Genomic DNA, 22,518 nt, shown 5'->3' with positions numbered 1-22,518 from the left:
GTGGGGGTACCATATGGTGGGGGTACGATATGGTCAGAGCACTATCCCAGGAAGATACCTTAGCAGCTGTGTTATTTATGGACTGAGGAGCATGATATGGGCATCAAACCCAACCAGGAAGCAGCTCCCAACTGCGTGATCACCTTTTTTAACAATGCCATTGTTTCTAAGGAGCACAACCTGTTGAACAACACTGGTCAGGGACAGGCAGGTCCAGATGCAACCTGGGCCCAGCCTCTTGCGAGCCTTGAACATTAAGACTAGAACCTGGGATTTGATGTGGTATTCAATGAGGAGCCAGTGGCATCTAGTGCATGAGGGCAATAGACTCATACCATCCTGTGTTGCTTTGCAGCTCCACTGCTGTATTTGCAACCAGCCAACTCTTTATATCAATTAGGCATTCGCAGAGATGTGCAGCAGTAGTGAGCATGGAGGCCAGGAATGCCTGGCTTCCCGTGGCCAACTTGGCATCTGATAAGGTAAACTATAGCTTTCTGGCAAGAGATGGATGAAAGGTGGTGATATAACTTTGCTGTTGTTTTACCATCCTGTCTTGGCAGCTGTTGCTACTGGGGAATGAAGTGGCAGTTAAGAGTCTATGAAGAACCAAATACTGCAAATAACCATGAGACCAAAAACCCTTCTTAGCTTAGAGTGACATGATTTTTGGGTAGGAGGATTGTATCATGGTTTTGAAGATTTCCTGAGAGTATGTTATTCCATAACTGCCTACAGTGGTGAGTTTGCTGCACCTATCTCTGAAGCAATACAACATCCACTACTAGAGCCTAGATGCAGAGCTGGACTGATCCAACATGTGATTAATTTCAATTTTGAATACAATAATGCAAATTAAATCTGATGTTCTACACCCTGTTCTGTGCAGAAGTTAAAGGGGTTTTTGGATTTAAACATGCACAATGAAACTGACTGATTTCTGAAAAAGCCATGATGTATTAGAACCAATATTAATTATCATACTGTTTTCATCATGCTCTATTTGTCCCTGGAGTAGAAAACAGTTGAAATGTTCATTTTCACAGTATCTACTCTGTTGGATTAATCTAATTCAGTATTGACAACAATGATAAAATGATGGTTCAGCATCTACTGTAGTCATCCTACAAGAAATGAAACACCTTGCACTATGACAATATAATTCTGAGGTGTATTAACAGAGTGTTGCATGTAAGACAAAGGAGGTAATTGTCCCACTCTACTCGGCACTGCTAAGACCTCAGCTGGAGTATTGTGTCCAGTGCTAGGTGTCACACTTTAGGACAGATGTGGACAAACTGGAGTGTCCAGAGGAGAGCATATATAAAAATGATAAACAGTTATGAAAACCTCACCTGTGAGGACAGGTTAAAAAGCTGGGCAAATTTCATCTTGAGAAAAGAAGATTGAGGGGGCACCTGAAAAGTCTTCACATTTTAAGGGCTGTTATAGAGGATTGTGATCAACTGTTGTCCATGTCAGCTAAAGGTAGGACAAAAAGTAATGGGCTTAATCTGCAGCAAGGGAGATTTAGGTTAGATATTAGGAAAATCTTTCTAACTATAAGGGTAATTAAGCTCAGGAATAGGCTTCCAAGGGAGGGTGTAGAATCCCCATCATTGGAGGTTTTTAACACGTTGGATAAATACCTGTCATGGATGGTCTAGGTTTACTTGGTCCTGCTTCAGCAGAGGGCTGGGATTGATAACCTCTTGAGGTCCCCTCCAGACCCACATTTCTGTGATTATTCATCCACCATTTCAATGCAGCTGCTTTCAAGTAAAATGCAAAAGATATTCTGTGCCAGAAACTTTCAGAAGAGGAAGAACAACTTCAGCAACTATATTCTGTCTACCTAAAATTCCTCTGGTAGTTGGAGTTGGAATTGGCCAGGACACTGGAGCAAATCTCTCTTATGCAAAACTGTCATTGGTTCTTCAGTGAACACAAGTGGCAAGAACTCATTTTAAAGCACGCCTCTACTCTGAAAAAGAACTGAAGAAATGGCATTGTGGGATTTTTTGTTTGTCTCCCACTGACTGTCGTCATCAAATTTTCCAGCCTGTAAACTTGGTGTGGGACCTGAAAGTCTAGCTGGGTTCTTGCCTTTTCACATACATCCTTATGTAAAGCCAACTGCGATAAAAAATGAATCCTTTAATTGGTTTCAGCTCCGGCTCATATATCACCAACAAAAGAGATGTTGCAGGCCAAGTTATGCTCCCAGTTACATTTCTGCAATCCCAATGGAATCATAGTTTAACCACCACCATCTTTATTACACAAGGAAAGAATCCAACTGGATTTTCAGATCCTAGGATAAGTTTTGCAGGTGTGACAGTTAGAAAAGCCACTTATAAACTGACAAAAACTACATATGGGAGCTATTAAGGGACAGCATACATGGGATCCCCTCAAAGCCTTTTTACAGTACATTTTCAGAGTAGAACAGTTCTTCAAGGGTCTTCTTAGAGAGTGCATAGATGCACAATCATTAGACATTGGAAAAATCAATTTCATTTCATGGAGCACATGGGTTACTCTCTGTAAGCCAGGTACTGGCTAGACTTAACACTGCTGAGCTTAGAATGTGACCTTGCCAGATATAACTAAAGTCTATAACTGTCTTTCTGGAAAGCTTACATGCTTTCTAGTTAGTTAAAGATGACTGGGCTGCCTTGAAGACGTAAGTGTTCAGGATAAACAAAGTTCTGCTCTTATTTGGCTATTATTACCAAATGCAATGATCATAATGCAATGAAGTAAATGAGAGTTTATTGACTTTGACTACAGCTTGTACAACATAAGTCTCATAGGAGTAGACTATGTTATTAGCAGAACTGTCACTGTTGTGACATATTTTATACTATTTAAGTTCAGTGATGTCTTAGAACATCATGTCTTCTAGTCCATCCTCCATAAACTTCTTATAAAGTGCCATAAACTTTGCCACAAATGCTTCCAGATGATAAATGACTTTGCTGCCCAGTTGCAGTCGGTGCTCATAGAAGGCTGCCATCTGTGCAACCTCTCCTTTTAGTTGCCCATCACAATTATTTAGAAGTTCCAACAAAAGGCCCTAGAAGAGAAAAATATGGCAGTTTTTAAAAGGATGAAATATTTCAAAAACAGGGTAGCATGACAGATACTATTGTTAGGCATAGCATATACTATATTCACTAGTATTACACATGGTATATGTGCAGGTATTGGGAAATTATGTTATCTGAATGTATTGTGCTCTCCCCACAATTCTGTTCACGCAAATCAAGTACCCTACAATACCTTGCAAAGCTAAATTCAGTCAGCTTTGGCATTAGAAAATAGGAAACCTATCAAAGACAAGATACATTAGTGCTCTGCCGTAGGTACAAGCTCAAGAGGTGCCTTCATGCCTATTAGTACCTAAAATGCTGTATCCAAAACAAAAAGAATAAGGGGTATGCCGTGGTACCAGAAAACAAGTTGAAACTGATGGGTAGAATCTTAGATGATGTTAGAGGGTTTTAGCTGGTGAATAGCCCCATTATAAATAGAGGTAGTAAAGTGGTGTATTTTGGTAACATGCCTTAGAATCATAGAATATCAGGGTTGGAAGGGACCTCAGGAGGTCATCTAGTCCAACCCCCTGCTCAAAGCAGGACCAATCCCCAATTTTTGACCCAGATCCCTAAATAGCCCCCTCAAGGATTGAACTCTCAACCCTGGGTTTAGCAGGCCAATGCTCAAACCACTGAGCTATCCCTCCTTGTAAGCTGAACTGAACATGCTGCGAGAAGAGAAGTCCCGGAAGAACTGGTGGTGTATTAACTTTCTTTCCTGTATCATACTGTTTTGTTTGTAGGTAATAAATTGCCTGAGCCTGGTTGTTTGATCTTGAACATTTTTAATACTGAACCACAACTGTAACCAAAATCAATTGGCTATGCTATTCAACACCATCATTTTCCCAGAAATAGCTGAGCAAGTAACATCATGATTTTGAACTCACTCAGTGATCCAGCAGAGCAGAAGTTTTCAAGAGCTATCACATCATTTATCCAATAGAACTAACTTTGAATTCCATAAACACTTGTGGAACATTGTCTTTTCAGAAACTTCTCTCTCAGGATAAATTCCTCATCCTGTAAAATCAGGTGACACAATGGTGCAACTGAACAATTTCTGCCTCACTAACAACAATAGATTAATAAACTGACTGTGCACAACCCCTACTAATGTCATTGCGAACTGCAAGTAAGTGTATAGCCTTGAGGATTCTTCATTTGACAAGGGAAGTGAATCTCAATAGCATTAATCAGGAATGGATGTAAATAAGCTCATCCCAACAGAATGACTTATTTTAAAAAAACAAATCCATGAGAGAGACTACTGCAATACTTCACCTCAAAAATGACAAAGGTCTTAATATTAAAATTTTATATTTGAGGAAGAAGGGGATAAAGCTATTGCAGAAGCAGCTCTAATGCAATAAAAAGTGTAAGAGACAAGGTCAGTCAGCACCAACACGGCTACACCTGGACTGCATACAAAGAGTTTAAGTTAGTTAAGCACTTAAGGACACTGCCAAATATTGGTGTCTTCAAACATGTTAGTAACAAGTATTTGAATTTATCTTTAAGACAGAGAGCACTTGCACAGCAAGACAACTGAAGCTCTCAATGGCATCAACCCACAATAGGGCAAAAAGGACAAGGAAAAGCATAACTGAACAGAATGTGTCAGGAACACGAGTCAGTTGACATGTCAAGGATTTTACCATAATTTAATCAGAGCTTTGTTTTGTCAATATAAATAGAGGTTAATGCTGTTGTTACATTTTCCCAATATTATCTTTAATTTCAACTCTGCCCTCATTTCCTCCAGTATCCTTTCATGCTGACTACACTCCACACTTCCTGCCTGGTTGCTCCATTTGTTTCCATCTCCCATAGAAACTTCTACGCTTGAATCACTGTCCCTTTCTTAAAATGTCACGCTTCCTTCATGAGGCCTCGATACCATTTACACTTACAAAAAAGCACTGACTCTTGAAGTTGACTCCCAACCTGTGTATCACATCTGTTTAGATGTAATGTCTGCCTCTATTTTAGACTGCAAGCTCTTGGATGCAGGGACTATGTCTTCCACTATGTTTTCTCAGCTCTGAGCATACCGTTGGTACTCAAAGAATTATCTTGTTTTAATAAGATATTACCTCCCTTTTTCCCCAATAAATAATGCACCTTGTCTCCCATTTCAGTCTTTCACCTTTGCTATTTCAGGCAACCATCCATGTACCGTACAGGCTGGGACGCTATCCTCCAGGGCAAGTCCAGGTGTTTCAGTGCTGACCCTGTAGGTATTCCTCAATCTTTTTTGCGAGCAGGTGGCTGCCACCTCTAAAATGCTGTGGCAAGAACACTATGAATTATGGAGCTTCCCCAATAACACCCCATAATCAATAGCATATCAGCCACCAGCAATTCAAAAAACATGGGGATGCCTTCTAGCATGCAATTATCAGGTAGAGTAGAAGAGTCCTGTATTTTTTGTTGTGTTCAGCTGAGCAAAATGCAGATTATCTAGTAAACTAAGTAGACACTCTTAGCATTCTAAATTAGTCCAGCTTTAAACCCACTTATCCAGTCCCCAAAACTTGGATAATTCAATCTAACAAAGGCAATCAAGCTGTCACTGGCTTTGGCACACAGATATTATGCAACTAAAAACATTTGTTAAATAAAAGGATTTGAACTAGATAGAGTAGCAAAGACTTCTGGCTCACAGACAATCTGATCTGTGTCTTGTAAAAGCTGGACCTTATTGTTAATGTTGAATTATTTAGATTACAGTTGAACCATGCCTTGTGCTAGATATTTTCCAAAACAAAGAAGAAAACAAAATTTCCTGCCCTCAGGAGCATACAATCTTGTGCCCTGATCTTGCAAACACTTGTGCACATGCTTAACTTTAAGCACTTGAGCTGTCCCTTTGAAGATCCTGAAAACTGTTTTTAAAAAATGTAATTTTAATCCTTTTGCCCCAAGTTTGGATTCTCCTAGCTCTGGTTGAGGTGAACAAAGTAAGTGCTGACGAATTAAATTACCTTCATTATTATCTCAGGAGGAATGCAGTGGGTTAAGAGTTCATAAAGCCGTCCACGAACTTCAAGTAACCTGTTGGAATGAAATCATGAAGTGTTACAATAATGTCCACAAAGCCTATTTTATATTTCTAAAAAACATTTGCTCTGTTATTAGACAATGTTATTGAAACCCCAGACATGGACTGCCAAGCATAATTAAGTTCCCTTAGCCTGAAGCCTTCCTCTAATATTAATCAACCTGAAGTACTCCCACGATGTAAAGTCAGTCTCAATATGCATGTTACATAACTCAGAAGTGGGGAGGGGGTTAATAAAAAAGTTTTGGACAGTAGTTATGATATGCTCAGGATGAATCTGGAAGATACAAGGCTCCAGAACAAGCTGTTCTTGGCCCTCCCCCCCACTTTTTTTTTTTTTTTTTTAACTCTTAGTGTGACTTTTGTCCAAGTTCAATGAGAAGTTGCCACAAAATGATTAGAAATCAGGATTCATTTTTATGTTGCTGGTTTACACCTTTCAGTCATCTTGCCCACATAACTGAAGAATGGCCAGTGATAAATTCCCACCAAATTCACCTCTGGCAATAACTGTCTCTTGATAGCCACTTTGTCTCATCTTATCTGAAGTCTGATACCCAGAAATGCTAGCACTTACTGTAGGTGATTACTGTTTTTTCCCCATCTCTAGATCATACAGCAATGACACAGATGACAGAAAAAAAAAATCTACATTACAAAAGGAAGGTAATTTGCAAAGAGGAATGTGAATAGGTAGAGGAAATAACAGAATAAGCTTGTCCTTTACAAAGAAAATTTATTAGGGACAATTTGATCTTACAGCAGTTACCGTGCCTTGGCATCTGTTATTTTTACCATTATGTCACTTATGTGTGTTCTCAGCCTTGTGAATTGTTTTTTGTTGTTTTTTTTTAAAATATAGTTGTGACTCCATTCCAATTACTGTCGATATCTAATTTATGAGTCAGACTCTTAGTGACAACACAAGAGCTTTCTTCCTTAAAAATTACACCTACAAAAATAAAAGGATTCTTCGCCGAAGATTTGAGGGAGGGCTTGGAGGAAGTTATCCTTTGGTCTCTATATTCCAACAACTTATTGATGTGAATTTTTAAAAAATAAATAAATAAATACACAGATAAAACGGAATACATTAATTTAGGCAAGTTAAATGAGGTGCAGGGAGAAGGCTAGGCACTTGAGTTTAAATAGAATCATAGGGAGCATGCCTCCCATTAGGGCTTCAAAATAGTGCGATTCTATTTCTGCCAGCACTATATCTTTACAAAATGAGCAACTGTTTCCAGTGACCATAAATGCACCAGAGCAACAGAGAACTAGTGCCAACGCTACTGCTCTTCACAGCTAAAGAGGGAAGTTTCATAGTACTATGGAAAAACAACCACCACATCCATCAGCTTCAGCTGTAAATAGCAGTGCTGTGAACAAGCCAGTTTGTTACCTGATACTGTACAATGTTACAAAGAGCTGTTCAGCAACTAAAAATCACATCTACCATGCTGCCTCACTAGGACAGACGCACACACACACTGAAATTATTCTAGATCCAGCAAAACCAAAAATAAGTATCTACAATTCCATTATTCAACTCATTTCTTCCGTGATCCCCAGTGAGTCAATACTATTTTAAAAAAAAACTTTAACTGCATGAATCCAACTGAAAGGGAGCCGCAAAGGAGCCAGTTACCAGTTTTTGTTATTGTGCTTGCTGATGGGTTCATTAATATGTCTGTTGTTGATGGATTTCACTATGTATGCTAGGTTACTACGCAAGCCAGAGTACTGAAGATAATGTTCAAAAATCATCATCATTTGGCTGTCACTCATTTGGTACAAACTACAGAAAGTGATCCAGGAGATGATGCAGCCCAAATTAGAGACATCCTGAAGAAGATTAAGATACGAAAATTTGTGGACGCATTGCATTTGGTGATAGATTTAATTGCCAGGGTAACTGAAGTGTTACATTTCTACTTTGTAAAAAAGTAAAAAATTATATGCTGGAACTCTCAGCAACAAAAGACAATCCTTTTTCCTTATGTCTAAAGAAAAACTTGCCTTAGAGATGACAGATTTGAAGTAGTACATATTTTGGGGTCTTTACAGACAATGCAGAAGAAAAATCAGATCTGTATGCTAGAAACTGCCATTTAATAGATCAGTGCCAGATTCCCCAGGCTATATGGCCTCCACCATTCATATGGTTTCAATGCTTTAATGCCACTCAATGGCTTGATGAAAGAAAAAGAACTGGCTCATTATTGCAATGTACAAGTTTAAATAACTTTACACAGGCATTGAGACAAAAGGGAAAAAGGAGAGTACCCTGTATCAGTGACTGCATCTAAAATGTCATATCAGAATCAAATCCACAATAGTAGTACAGGTATATGATCAAAAAATCTTTTAGCTACCAGGTCTTCCAGGATATATTGCAGTTAGTGGAAATATTGTCATTGTCCTACAACACTGCAGTTGTAGAATATGGGTTTTACCCACCAACTTAATTAAAACAAGCCCAAAGAAGTAAAGCACACTCCAGAACTTTATGCATGTGTTAATGGCTCTAGTAAAGATGCTTTCTTGCTCCATCATGATACTATCTATTGACTTGAAGGGAGACTAGGGACAAAACATTCATAAACAAAGCAACATTAGGCAGCACTAGATGTTTTCAGACTGGTGGTGGTAGTGGCATTTTAACGTATACTAAGCAGAGGACAAACTGAATGGAGCATAAGACCAAGCGAGGGTCAGAACAATTTGAAACACTGGCACAATAATCCAAAACAGAATAAGGAAAATACAGAGAAATTATGTTAGACAATCACAGTAGCAACAGTGTTTTATTTCACTTTAACTAAGAAATGAGACAACATCCAGAAACTAGGACAACTTTATTGTCTAACTCAATTTTGAAGTCTTATATGTCTGTGGGCAAATTATCAGAATACTTTTCCCCAAAACTTCCATATACTTTTGGCTACAAAGCTCAGTCATGATTTAAATTTCATGAGGTAAATAACTTTTAGCTTGTTTACCACTTTATCATTTAGAGCAAAACAGACCAGAACTGGCTTCCAAATTCAGACTAGTGCTACCGAACTCCAGGGTACCTGGTCTGCGTTTATAATGAATATATAAATTCAGCACAATCACATCATAACTGTGTGTCCTGCTTATTTATTTTGTGACAGAGGCTAACTTTATTAGTTTCTGAAATCCAATCTACCCACCTCCGTAGGCTTTAAACCCATTTCCTTTGGATGCAAAGCAGAGGCATTCCAGTACAAAGCTATTAAAATGCCATAAAACATTTAATATAAAACACTTCTTACGCTCAGAAGTACTCTGATACCCTAATAATTTACAGTCAGAACCAAATAGCTCCCACCTACCTCTGGGGAGTCTGCTGACTGACAATAGCATTTGCAGTCTCTCTCAGATATATCTCCCAGTCTGTCTCAGGGATGTCCTGATCTGAAGTGAAAGGATACCTGCACAACAAGTAATCTCTCATATTTTAGTAACAAGCTTAGAGCAAATGTGGTTTTTTTTTTTGTTTGTTTGTTTTTTTTACACAAAGAGTAACCTACATTAGTTTCTCCAGTGACTTACTGCTGAACTCTGCAAGCCTCACACATAAGCAGTGCCTTCCGAAGATTCCTACCAGACTTTTCTGCTAGCCTCCGAGCCAGATCCTGAGGAAGAGTCAGCCCCTCCTTCTTGCACACACTGGACAACACATGACAGATCTAGATGGGAAAAAGGTACCATGACGATATAGCTAACATATGTATTGTAGTTGTAGCTGTCAGTCCCTGGATATTAGAGAGACAAGGTGGATGAGGTCCAAGAAAAGATATTACCTCATCCATCTTGTCTCTCTTTAGTGAAACAGTTCAAAGCCCAAAGACCGTTTTCAGGCTTAAGCATCTCTAGAACAGCCACTGCTTTCTTGCAGAGGTCACCCAGGTATAAGGGAGCAGCTCCAGTTTGCCCAGTCAATGGATACTGTGCATACTGATCAAAGGCAAGTCCTGGACTACAGAGACGGGTCATTTTCTGTAATATACTTTACATACACACAGTCAAAACTTGTCTGATTAAGTTTCTACTGGAGGCTCATTTTTGCTTCCAAACCTACATCTTCAATACTGGGAGCAGGTACTCGCACTGCCAGACATCTGCTTTGAATAGGTGCAATGATTTTTGAAACGGAATTGCAACACAAGATCAATCTGCAGGTGGCCATATACTTCTCCATGGTTCTTCGCAACGCATGCTGAGCATCTTTAGTAAGTTTATCAACTTCTGTCAGCAGCACCACTGCCAGAGGGAAAAAAAAGTTTAAATTATCTTTATTAGAAGAGTTTCACAGTAAACAAAAGTAATTTTAGAAAGATAATGAAGCAAGGCGCACAGCAAGCAAGGTGCAATGTGGTCCCATGGACCACTGGGCTGGGACTCAGAAGACCTGGGTTCTATCTTCAACTGTCACTGAGACGAGGAGATACCTTGCTCAAGCCATTTCATCTTCTACATCTGTTTACCTCCTACTCTTCATCAGTCTTGCCTATTTACATTTTGCTCTCTTCAAGACAGGGACTGTAAGTGCTACTGTGATGCAAATAATCAAATTAGGTTTGAAGGCCAAGACAGTCACTGTACTGCTTATACTATGGCTAATACAGTAGCTAGCTTGTTTTCCCAAGAATTTTAAGAAAGGGTTGCAGCTGAATTTTCTGAGAACCTATGGTGTAAGGAAGTATTAAAGCAAATAGTTTATCAGTACACTCCTTTGATTACAAACTCATACTTTAATTTTAATGAGTGGGGGAGGTAGAAAACCCCTTGTGCTGAACGTAGGAGGCCCTTCCATGCACATTGCTCTCCATGTTTATCCAAAGATGTTTCAAAGTAGTTAGTGGGCATATTTTACTGGATTGTAGCAGATTGGTAAAATTTGGTAATAGCTCAAATTTAATGTTTCCCTGAGAACGGTGAAGAAAATGGTATGGCATATCAAAGGTAGGACCACTAGTACATTATTTCTACTCTATTCTCTCATCTTTCTTGGGTTTGTCTCATTTTTCCTTTTGCGTTTATCTGGTTGTGGGGTTTCTTGGTTTTTGCGAGGAAAGCAGCTGTAGCAATTTATATTTGGAAACAGTGAAGAGGAAAATGGATATCTTTTAGATTAGCAGCCACCTTCCCTCTGTAGTTCTTCCACGTATGAAGTATTTCTGCACTGAACACTTCATACATAGTAGGACAGCATAAAGAAACTGAAAGTGACAAATATATATGAAGGACACTCAGTCCTACTTCATTTCCCTTTGCTACCAATGCCACACGAAATAGGCTGCTACTGATGGGCTGTCTATCAACCATCACACATACATACATCCATAATGGCCACCACTCTCTGACAAAGAAGCATGAAAGGTGACCAAGTTTTGGGAAGGCTGATATGTAGCTCACAGTAACAATAAGCAAATCAAGAGCTGCATCTATGCGACGTCAACATCTTTTGCTACAATCACAGAACTACTCTTCACTGTCAAATACAAACCAATGCCATAAAGAGAGAAATGTCTGAGGCAACTGATGAAGATACAAGGTGGAAGAGAGACATGTTTACTTCTCAAGTACATCTTCAGACCTGGTCAAAACAGTCACAGAACTTTTCTCCTCCAAAGTTTTGGCCCACATTTAACTTGTTTTACTAACCTTTAAAATCTCTTTGAGTACTTGTCTCAAGTTGTTGGGATTGTGCTACTGTCTTCAATAGCTCCTGAATTACCACACGGTCACTGTTTCCTGCATCACTGTACAAAGAGTTCAGATAATTGATTTTGTTAGAACACTTATTTCTTTTAAAAATGCCCACACCATATCTACAGTACATTCTTTTAAGTAGCGACTCAGGCAGTTTGTTTTTTTAAAAAAAGCCTAAAATGTAGCTTTTTAAAGAAAGAAAGAACACAAGATGGACTGAGTTTAGAATTCATTTAATCTTTAATCTGTACATTAAGTGGCTATTGACAAGCTATTGTCCTAACATTTTGAAACTCATACCCTACATAGACTTGCATTTATACGTATGTGGGGAGGGAGACCAGTTAGTAACTGCAACAAATGATGTTTGTGCCTGCATGATTTTAATGTAATGGTATGAGAAATCCGCTTTTAACATCTCTTCTTACCAACAATTTAGGCATATAAATCCAGTATTTCTTGTTTCTCAGCTTTCTAAAAGGTCATTTTGTCTTTGGCAAAAATGCTAAATCAGCCAGTTGTACACATGGCTTTCACTAAACACAAACACTGATTCCAGCATTATGAATTCCTCCACATCATGTGGCCATGGAAAGGGCTAGAGATTTCATAAGTGGAGATCTTGTTCAAAAGAAACTGCAGGTTTAGTGTCAGCTTGAAAGTTTCTGAAGTACGCCTACTCAGCCCCCAACATTGCTTGTTTTCTTTTTATCTGAAATTGTTATAAGAAGGTAGAATCATGGAATATCAGGGTTGGAAGGGACCTCAGGAGGTCATCTAGTCCAACCCCCTGCTCAAAGCAGGACCAATCCCCAATTAAATCATCCCAGCCAGGGCTTTGTCAAGCCTGACCTTAAAAACTTCTAAGGAAGGAGATTCTACCACCTCCCTAGGTAACGGTGTTTCACCACCCTCCTAGTGAAAAAGTTTTTCCTAATATCCAACCTAAACCTTCCCCAATGCAACTTAAGACCATTACTCCTTGTCCTGTCATCTTCTACCACTGAGAATAGTCTAGAACCATCCTCTTTGGAACCACCTCTCAGGTAGTTGAAAGCAGCTATCAAATCCCCCCTCATTCTTCTCTTCCGCAGACTAAACAATCCCAGTTCCCTCAGCCTCTCCTCATAAGACATGTGTTCCAGACCCCTAATCATTTTTGTTGCCCTTCGCTGGACTCTCTCCAATTTTTCCACATCCTTCTTGTAGTGTGGGGCCCAAAACTGGACACAGTACTCCAGATGAGGCCTCAACAATGTCGAATAGAGGGGAACGATCACGTCCCTCGATCTGCTCGCTATGCCCCTACTTATACATCCCAAAATGCCACTGGCCTTCTTGGCAACAAGGGCACACTGTTGACTCATATCCAGCTTCTCGTCCACTGTCACCCCTACGTCCTTTTCCACAGAACTGCTGCCTAGCCATTCGGTCCCTAGTCTGTAGCGGTGCATTGGATTCTTCCGTCCTAAGTGCAGGACCCTGCACTTATCCTTGTTGAACCTCATCAGATTTCTTTTGGCCCAATCCTCCAATTTGTCTAGGGCCCTCTGTATCCTATCCCTACCTGCCACCGTATCTACCACTCCTCCTAGTTTAGTATCATCCGCAAATTTGCTGAGAGTGCAATCCACACCATCCTCCAGATCATTTATGAAGATATTGAACAAAACCGGCCCCAGGACCAACCCCTGGGGCACTCCACTTGATACCGGCTGCCATCTAGACATGGAGCCATTGATCTCTACCCGTTGAGCCCGACAATCTAGCCAACTTTCCACCCACCTTATAGTGCATTCATCGAGCCCATACTTCTTTAACTTGCTGACAAGAATACTGTGGGAGACTGTGTCAAAAGCTTTGCTAAAGTCAAGAAACAATACATCCACTGCTTTCCCTTCATCCACAGAACCAGTAATCTCATCATAGAAGGCGATTAGATTAGGTAGCCCCTTCTCTTTTTCCCCTATGTGGTGATTTGTCTCTTATAGCAGAAAATGTGGGCATGTTTATTTTCTAAATTATTTCAGTGTAACCCACACTAAGAGTGTGGCTCTCTGTACTCATCTAGCTGCTACACCACCAATAGGAGCTTATGATTCTGCTACTGGCTTCAAGCTACTGGCTGCTTTTAGATTCAAAGGTCCCAAGATAATTCACCCCCTGGAGATGTACCCTCCAGGGGTGTCATTACAAAGAGAGGGGAGACTCACAAAACGATAGGGTATAGGGGAAAAATGGATTCTCCAGCAATGGGAAGTTTATCAGTGTCACCATTGTCAAGGATGGCTATTTCAGGTATAGGACTGAAGCCAACTTTCCCCCAAAACCAAAAAACGTAGTGTGCTTACAAAAGAAAACCATGCATTCTCTGCAATGACTTTTTAGATCCTTCTGACCCCATAACTGAGCAGTTGATCCAAATGCCATACAACATTTAGTGATAAGTTCAAAGAATGTATGGATTCCCTACATCAGTGCCAAACAACAAGTGACAGAACCGATATCAAGACTAAGCAAGATGGAGTACAGAGGCTTCTCAGTGCCATATACTTTCAGTGACTCACAAATGCAATACATTTAAAAAGCATACCTCTGTGACTACAACCAATAAAAAAAGTGATATTCATTTTAAAACTAGCTTTTGCTTTGGAACTGGGGACATCCAAATTTCATAATGGAAGTTTTTCATCACATAATATGCAAGTTATGAATCAAATATGACTCCATACGATATCTTAATTTGCATGATTTGGCATTTAAGTCTGGTTTTAAGATGATAGAATTGCTACTCCTTGAAATGATGTATGTCATCATAGATATGTCAGTGGTTTGACAGCTGATGGAATGATCTGTTGTCTCAAGGTTCTTTAGCTCTTTTACGAGCATTCAGGACAAAAGGCACTTTCAATGAGAAAAATCTTATGTTCTAACAGGTTTAGTACCAGTAGGCTTCATCAATATCTCATATAGAAAATTTAGTGCAGGAATACAAAAGTTAACTTATGTTTCAGTTTTCTAAGGTTCTCAGTGATTAAGCTACAATTATTTTAATACAGGTACCTCTCTGCTATAATAAAGTGTCTGGTTAATAATTTCATGGGTGAAGGGGTAGGCTAAGCTTGATGTTATTTTACTGTTTCAGACATTTCAGTGCGAAGATGGTTAGGCAAAGCAGAGTTATAATTTAAGTGTATGTACTGTTTTCTCCTTCTCCATCCAGGGGACTCCATTTAAGAGCATCTGCCCATGGCAAGTTAAGTAACCAGCAGGCAATGCCCTGAGTGTCACAGATGAAATCTGTATAACAGTTTGGAGGAAATAAAACTGCTTTGTTTAACAAACGTTTATAATAGATTTAATACCTGTATGTTTCCACCCCCTTCCTTTAAGTTCATTTTCTCTCTGTTGACCTTTTACTGTGCTCCATATTACTTAAATGTACCAGACTACTTCCCTGGACATGGAGTGATAATTCAATCAGAATTCTATAGGCTGTACTGATACTGACATTCATGAACATTAGTAGAATACAGATTTATATGCTGTTTGTTCAGTAACATACACATAGAAGATACAGATGGCCAATTCAAGACCTACTTATTCAAACTGTTAGGTTTTAGCTCCGATCAATAAAGCACAATGGTAAACAACACTGATACTAACCAAAAAACACTAAAGTAGGGACTGGTATTGTATACATTTAATAGGTAGTCTACATTTTAGGATATTTGCATTTGGAGTAGAATATTTAAATTCGTATATCTACAAGTAGTTTCTAAAACATTAGAAGAAAGTCAACTTATTTGATCAGAAGTCCTGTGGCCTGTGTTATACAGGAGTTCAGACTAGATGATCACAATCCTCCTTCTGACTATATAATCATGAATCTATGAATCAGCAATATCATCAGAGAAACACTAAAATTCTCTGTATTTTAGACCAGAAACACACTTGAGCTTTTTTTTTTTTTTTACTACAAAATATTTTGTATACCATGCTTACTTTTAACTTTAGTTTTTGCATTCTTATTAAAGGAGGAACAAGACAAAACAAAAATCATTCAGGGCCATGTTTTCAAAATTGTCTTAACTTGACCTCTGAATTTGCAGATCCACCTATCTGTAAGACCCAGCACTCACATTTGTATGCACACTCTGCTGGTAAGACAGCAAACTACTCGATTAACATAGGAAATCCAAGTTTTTCATCATCCAAAATTATGTATTTCAAAAACCTGGTCTGCACATTTAGGGCCTAAACCTCCAAACAAAAGTTTTTCTTTAAACAAACTACTTGCTTGAGTAAGAGGTTGAATCCTTAGAAGTCAAGACTTTTTGAAAATGTGGTCATTCAAGTACAATATCTAAATTAAATATCCTTTTTATTATTAACTTACCTTGGGTTAACTTCAAGATGATAATTGCTTGCAATGGTGCTAATTTCAATTTTCTTTTTAGAGGGTGTCTGTGTAGAAAATAAAAAAGTTAGATTTCAAAGCATCTTATTTTAATATTAAAAAAAGTCAATTTTTGGATTTGAAGAATTATAATTGGCAGATCTGGTAGCCTGACAGCAGCATTATGGCAAAAGACCTGGATTTGGGGTTAGGTTCGTACATCTTTCTCCCCACGTGAGTGGAGGTCAGGAGTATTGGGATGTGGTTAAACCTCAAAAAAGATAACGATGGCTGTTTACTACAAGAGTTGATCTACTATCAGAATTAATAGAGATTCTGGACATGATAATGTGCTGTCTCTTTCAAACAATCATTTTAGAGAAATAGTTTGCAGACATCAGGAAGGTTTCCTCTCAATGATTTTTTGGAGGGAAGTGGGGGGACATGGGAGGAAGTCCCTTTATCACAGTATGTAATTACAAATCTGTTATTGATGTAATTTATAAGAACATTTATGTTGCCTCTGAATTTGGATCCAAACTGGTATATTTCTACCACTAACAGGATATGTTCTCACTATGTCCAGAACAGTGTTTAAGTGTATTTCTTCCTATTATGGTGACAATGAATCTCCTCCAATTCAACTGACTTATCAGAAAATTTTTCTAGGACTAATTAGATGGGGTTTTTTTCCCTATAAACATCATAATCTGTTTCTCTTTTCTAGCTGAGTCACAAGGAAGTAGTACAGTTGATGCGCCTATCCTCACACCAATACCCAGAACATTCTACTAGTTTGTTTCCACTGTCATATGCCTGTTCTAACACAGAAGGAAATGACTAGTCAAGCAAGGATACTATAGGTGTAATCGTTACTAAATTATTTCCTTTAAGTAACAGCGATGAAAAAGAAAAACTACCTTGTAATAAGATGTTAGAATCAGTGATAATGCTCTACCTACCATATCAAATATGATATTCAGACCACTGCTGAAGGAATTAAAAAGTAATAACGGGAGAAATTCTATTGACCATACTATGAAATTTTAGTGTTCCTCTGACGATTTTGCTGATTCATACATTCATTATGTAGTCAAGACGACTGTGATCATCTAGTCTGACCTTCTGTATAACACAGGCCATAGTCTCTGAATTAATTCCTGTTTGAATGTTTTTCTAAAAGACATGCTCTAGAGTTCACTCTTGATCTAAAATTTGCCAGTGGTGAAGAATCCACAACAACCATTGGTAAGTTGTTCCCATGATGAATTACCCTCATTGTTAAACATTTGTGCCTTATTTCTAGTCTGAACTTTTCTAGCTTCAATTTCCAGCCAATGGATCTTGTTATATGTCTGTCTGCTAGATTAACAAGATCTTTATTATCAAATATCTGTTTCCCAAGTAAGTACTTAGACTGATCCAGTCACCCTTTAAAACCCCTTCCCAATAAGGACTTTTAATTGATAACACAGCATCTTAAACAATAGATTTCAAGTGGCTGCCTTGTTCCCCGGGCAGCTAATTACTGAAACAAATCTCTTCTCCTATTGAAATTGTCACTATGGGAATGATTAGATAACAAATTATCACAAACATAAATGGGAGAAAGATAACGTTAATGGTTTATAAGTAAGGGCCACAACATAGATGAACTGAATTCTATCAATTGAAAGTTAGTTTAAATTTGAGTTAACATGAAGCAAAAATTCAAGCGCTGGGCCCAATTCTGATCTCAAATACTCGAGTACATTCAAAGTAATGCCAATAAAAGGAACATGAAAGAAATCAACCTCAGAATCTGGTCCTCAGTACTTACTGCTAAGGATATACCCTGCAGTGCAGCCTGGCCACAAAGTGCAAGTGTGAGGGAGACTGACAAACTAAAATTCACTTGGTCAGAGGAAAATGTTCAAGTGACCAATTTTTCAAGTGAGCTTGAACTTTCTACTGAGGTGAAGAAATATGAACATTTTTGAATTTTATTGACTTTCTTTTTGCTATTGTGGACTTCTCTATAGGAACACATACTCAGCATGTTAGTATACAAAAGAGAGGATGTATATATACACAATTACTTTCTTTAAAAAATGCACATGATAAATGTCTTACTGTTATGCTCTGATGTTCAATTCTCAGTTTCTCCACTCCTGCACCATAGAGCTCCCTTAACAAACACATTATCCTGGTCTTTTTTCCAGCTCCGGATGGTCCATACACTAACAGATGAGGGAAGTCACCACACTGAACCTGCAAACAGTGCAATAAAACTAATTATAGTAATGTTTCCCCTATGTTAGGAAATTAACAAACTGCATCAGATGAGGACTTTGCTTACAACATTACTATTAAATAATTTTTCATATACAATTCTACAGTACTTCAGTTTAAAATATAACCCAGAATTAGTGGCTCCTTGAATTTCTTTCTTCCAGGTACACTTCCATCATATATGCTGTGTGCCTCTGAAAATTAAAAATGATGTTTTGTTTTGGTTTTTTTGAGAGAGAGTTTGAAGTACTTTCAGGTATTATATTTGCTCCTGAGACTCCTGCCCATTTTTGTGGTGACACAATCACTTTCATCTTTTTAAAAAAATGTTTCTGTCGTGCTTGTTGCTAAGTGAAAAGCTCTCACAAATGGGAAACAGACTGACACAGGGAAACGGTAAAATTATCCACAAAATAAACTAATAGAGAAAACTATGTCTCTGCTCTCTTTCAGCTACAATATACTATGAGTATTACTTGTAATATAAAGATATTCAAACAAAGGCATAATTTTTAAGTTGAGTGTCTCTTTACAACGACAAAACCAGTTTTTGTTTCTGAGAGCGCCAGTAGTCAGTTTTAAAAATATATTTCACTAATATCTACCTTCAAAGTTAGTTTTAGTTAGATATACCAAGCACAGAATGCAAAGAGTGAATCTAGTAGTTAGACAATCTGGATAATACTCAGGACATCTGGGGGCTTGAACATACATTCAGTTTTGTATCCATGGGTTTTATTCCCATCTTTGACCTTAATCCCTGTGACCCTGACCAAGTCATTTATGATCTGATGGTTTCAGAAGTGCTGGACACCAAGAGCTTCCGTAGATGTCAATGGATGATGTGGGTGCTCTGCATTTCTGAAAATCATACTAATAAATCTCTTTGTGCCTCTTTCCTCCCCCATCTGCTTAATGGTAATAGTGATGGTGTGAGGCTTAATTCAATAACACATGTAAAATGCTTGCAAACCTTTGCATGGAGTGTATTCTAAAGAAGAGAAATGTTTTTTTCCCCTACACATCAGGGCTTGTCTTCACTGCAAGTTAGTTTGAGTTAGTCCATATGAGTTGCTAGCCTAACTCAAGTGAGGGTATGTCTACAGTACTACAGAGCCTATGTCAGCATAGGTATGCCGACACAGCCCCGTGCTGTAGATGCAGCCTACAGCTACAGGAGTAGGTCAGTGTAGGAACATCACCTCTATGAACAATGTTATGTATGTTGACAAACCCCTCTTCCATCAACATAGCTAAACTGGAGGTTTTGTTGGCATAGCTATGTTTGTCAGGGTATGGGTATTTTTTCCGTATCTCAGACCAATGTAGCTATGCTGACGTAACTTAAGTGCAGACCAAGCCTGAGAATGACGAGACTGTGAAACAACATTCAAACACCCAGAGCAATTTGATCAGCAAAATGGTGACTGGATTAGCAGCTTCATTGGATAAACATCTGATGAGTTGTAACTCACTGCTCATCCCCACTGCACTACTAAAGCACAGGAACATCAAACACCATCCCCATCCCATCCCTCCCACATCAGACAAACCAGTTAGAACTCAAGCTAGAGAGATGTGTGTGTAGAAAGAAAGTTGGGCAAAACTTCAGTTGTACCTTGAGCTAACACTGCTGTGAAGACACCACACCAAGGTGCCATCCTGGGTCAAAGAACAGGTGTCATTTTAAATCTGGCTATCAGCTGTTACAATTAATTGTTTGTAAAGCACACTGAAGATTAAAAGAGTTCTGTTTATTGTTTGTGGCAGGGATTAAATGGTCATAATGAGAGCCAGGAAAGTACTATTTGGACTGTTAGCAAATGATTTCCTCATTATCAGTTTTCATATTGGGATATACATTTCCAATAGAGTGACTATATTACAGTGCACAGTTTCTTCCCAGCCAGACTTACCTTTATTCAGATATTGCACTTTTCATTTTGTATTAGCAAAAAAACCGAGGAGTACTTGTGGCACCTTAGAGACTAACACATTTATTGTTATTTGTATTGTAACAGAAGTAAATATACAGTAGTGAAGAGCAGGCAAGTCTGATGTCAACATCCTGCTACCTGAGACAGACCTAACACACAGTTCCAATGAAGTGGGCTGTAGCTCACGAAAGCTTATGCTCAAATAAATTGGTTAGTCTCTAAGGTGCCACAAGTACTCCTGTTCTTTTTGTGAATACAGACTAACACGGCTGCTACTCTGAAACGTAACACAAACTGTAGCTCTTACCCCTTGCTTTAATAAAACAAAGTCACATGCACAAAGAGAGTTTGCAAAACTTCATCTCCTTATTCGCCTCCCTAAGCAAAGCAAGCAGGAACTCAGCACCAATAACTAGAGGGCAGAGTCTGCTCTGTTGGCAGCTGTGCGTGACTGGGAACAGCATCAGACTCTAAGCCAGCACTTAGGGGACAGCAGCCTCCCACCAGTAAAGCAGAGGCGCCTGGCCCAGCCCCAGGAGACGCGTAACACGGCTACCGCGGGGCATGTGTTGGTTTAAAGAGCGCGCCCCCGCTGCCCCAAGGGGATGGGGGCGGTTCCCGTGCCATGCTGAGAGATTTGGGGAGGGGGCCGGAGGGGGGTCCCAGAGGGTGACGGGGCTAGCAGGGAGGCAGGGGTCCTCGCGGATGGGGGAGTACCAGCGGGGGAGGGGGTAGAAGTTGGGCCGCGGTCCTGAGGAGGGGTTTCCAGAGGAGGGTCGCAGGGGCTGCCCCCGCGCGGCCCGGAGGCGAGGGGGGCGGGTCCCTCACCAGGTTGCGGAGCTGGGCCGCCTGCTCGCGGTGATAATCCACCCTACCGAGGGCGCAGGGCCGGTACTTGTCCGCCCAGAGACTCATCGCTGCGAGGCCTAGGCAGAGCGGAGTTGAAAAGCGCGCGCCGCCCCGGCTCTCCCGCTCCCCTCAAGCCCCGCCGAGAAGAGCCGCCCCACTACGGAGGCCGCCTCGGGACAGACCTAACCGACATGCGGAGCGGACGGAACGCACCCAGGCAGGCCGCGAGGGCGGGGTAGGGGAGGAGAGCGAAGGCGCCGGGGGCTCGGAACCGCCCCGCCCAGGCTGGGGAGGGGCAGATCGCTCCGTGCCCAGGGCGCGGCCTTTCCCTCAGGGGGACCCCGCACCACAGCGCAGAACACGCCCCCCGCCCCCCGCCGCCGGGCATCTCACAGCACCGTGAGCCCCCGCCCGGGCCAGCGTCCTAGTGCCGCGAGAGCGCAGCGCCCTGAGCCACCGCAGCTGCCTGCGGCCGGTGCCTCCCGCCGCCCAGCCTGCCTGCCGCCTGCGCCTTGTCCCGCCCCCTGCAACGCAGCACCACTTCCTGCAGCGCGCGGGCAGGCCAAGGTCTGCAGCGCCGCTCTGTGACACTCCCCTTGGCATAGCGTGCCAGTGCCGTGGCATCTCCTCTCCCCGCCGACCGCTGCGCAACACTGTGCCTCCTAACACACCTAATGCCCAAGCCCCCGTTGCCCCACAATGTGACAGATTGCAGCGCTTCAGCACAACATCCCAGTTCTGTGGCGTCGCAACACCACAGCCTGGCACGCTGCACAACATGCTTCAGCTCCAAAACAGTGCCTCTGCATCACAGCTGCAAAACCCCTGCAAACCAGTGCCCTGCCCCACTGCCACAGCACTGATGGCAGCTCCACCTGGATCGAGCACTCTGCCGGTATCAGGAAATGTTCTCACTCATCCGTAAAGTGGTCAATGAATCTCTTACCATTATTCACAACTGATTTCCATCTCTGGGTAAATTCAAGTCATTCCCATGTAACACTATTTTAAAAAATCATCTCCATTTTCTGTGCATTATATACTTTATTTGTTTTGTGCTGGAAAAATTAAGAGCACAAAATCCACTTGAAGCACCAAGTACTGAGAATACTTGTGCACCCACCATCTTTGGAATTAAGTACTTTCCTGTGGTTT

At 40.4% G+C, this 22,518-nt stretch overlaps 1 protein-coding gene across 3 annotated transcripts; it reads right to left on the bottom strand.

Moving 5' to 3' along the window:
• Positions 1–2,758: 2,758 nt before the first annotated feature.
• Positions 2,759–21,742, bottom strand: RFC3 (replication factor C subunit 3). 3 transcript variants are annotated; one of them, XM_077810219.1, is made up of 9 exons: positions 21,577–21,742; positions 18,419–18,556; positions 16,307–16,374; positions 11,860–11,957; positions 10,274–10,455; positions 9,745–9,881; positions 9,525–9,623; positions 6,089–6,158; positions 2,759–3,079 (listed from the first exon to the last, which is right to left on the bottom strand). In XM_077810219.1, the coding sequence occupies exons 2-9, from the start codon at positions 18,485–18,487 to the stop codon at positions 2,888–2,890; spliced, it is 915 nt and encodes a 304-aa protein (XP_077666345.1). In that variant the 5' UTR covers positions 18,488–18,556; positions 21,577–21,742; the 3' UTR covers positions 2,759–2,887. The 3 variants fall into 3 exon arrangements, with proteins under 3 accessions (XP_077666345.1, XP_077666332.1, XP_077666338.1); XM_077810206.1 differs by lacking the exon at positions 21,577–21,742 and adding an exon at positions 21,343–21,567; XM_077810212.1 differs by lacking the exon at positions 21,577–21,742 and adding an exon at positions 21,390–21,536.
• Between the last annotated feature and the right edge of the window lie 776 nt (positions 21,743–22,518).

Source organism: Eretmochelys imbricata, chromosome 1 (assembly GCF_965152235.1).
Source record: "Eretmochelys imbricata isolate rEreImb1 chromosome 1, rEreImb1.hap1, whole genome shotgun sequence".
In the NCBI taxonomy this organism is placed as follows: domain Eukaryota; kingdom Metazoa; phylum Chordata; order Testudines; family Cheloniidae; genus Eretmochelys; species Eretmochelys imbricata.
Note: the sequence above shows the minus strand (reverse complement) of the source record. Positions and strands in the feature narration are given on the sequence as shown.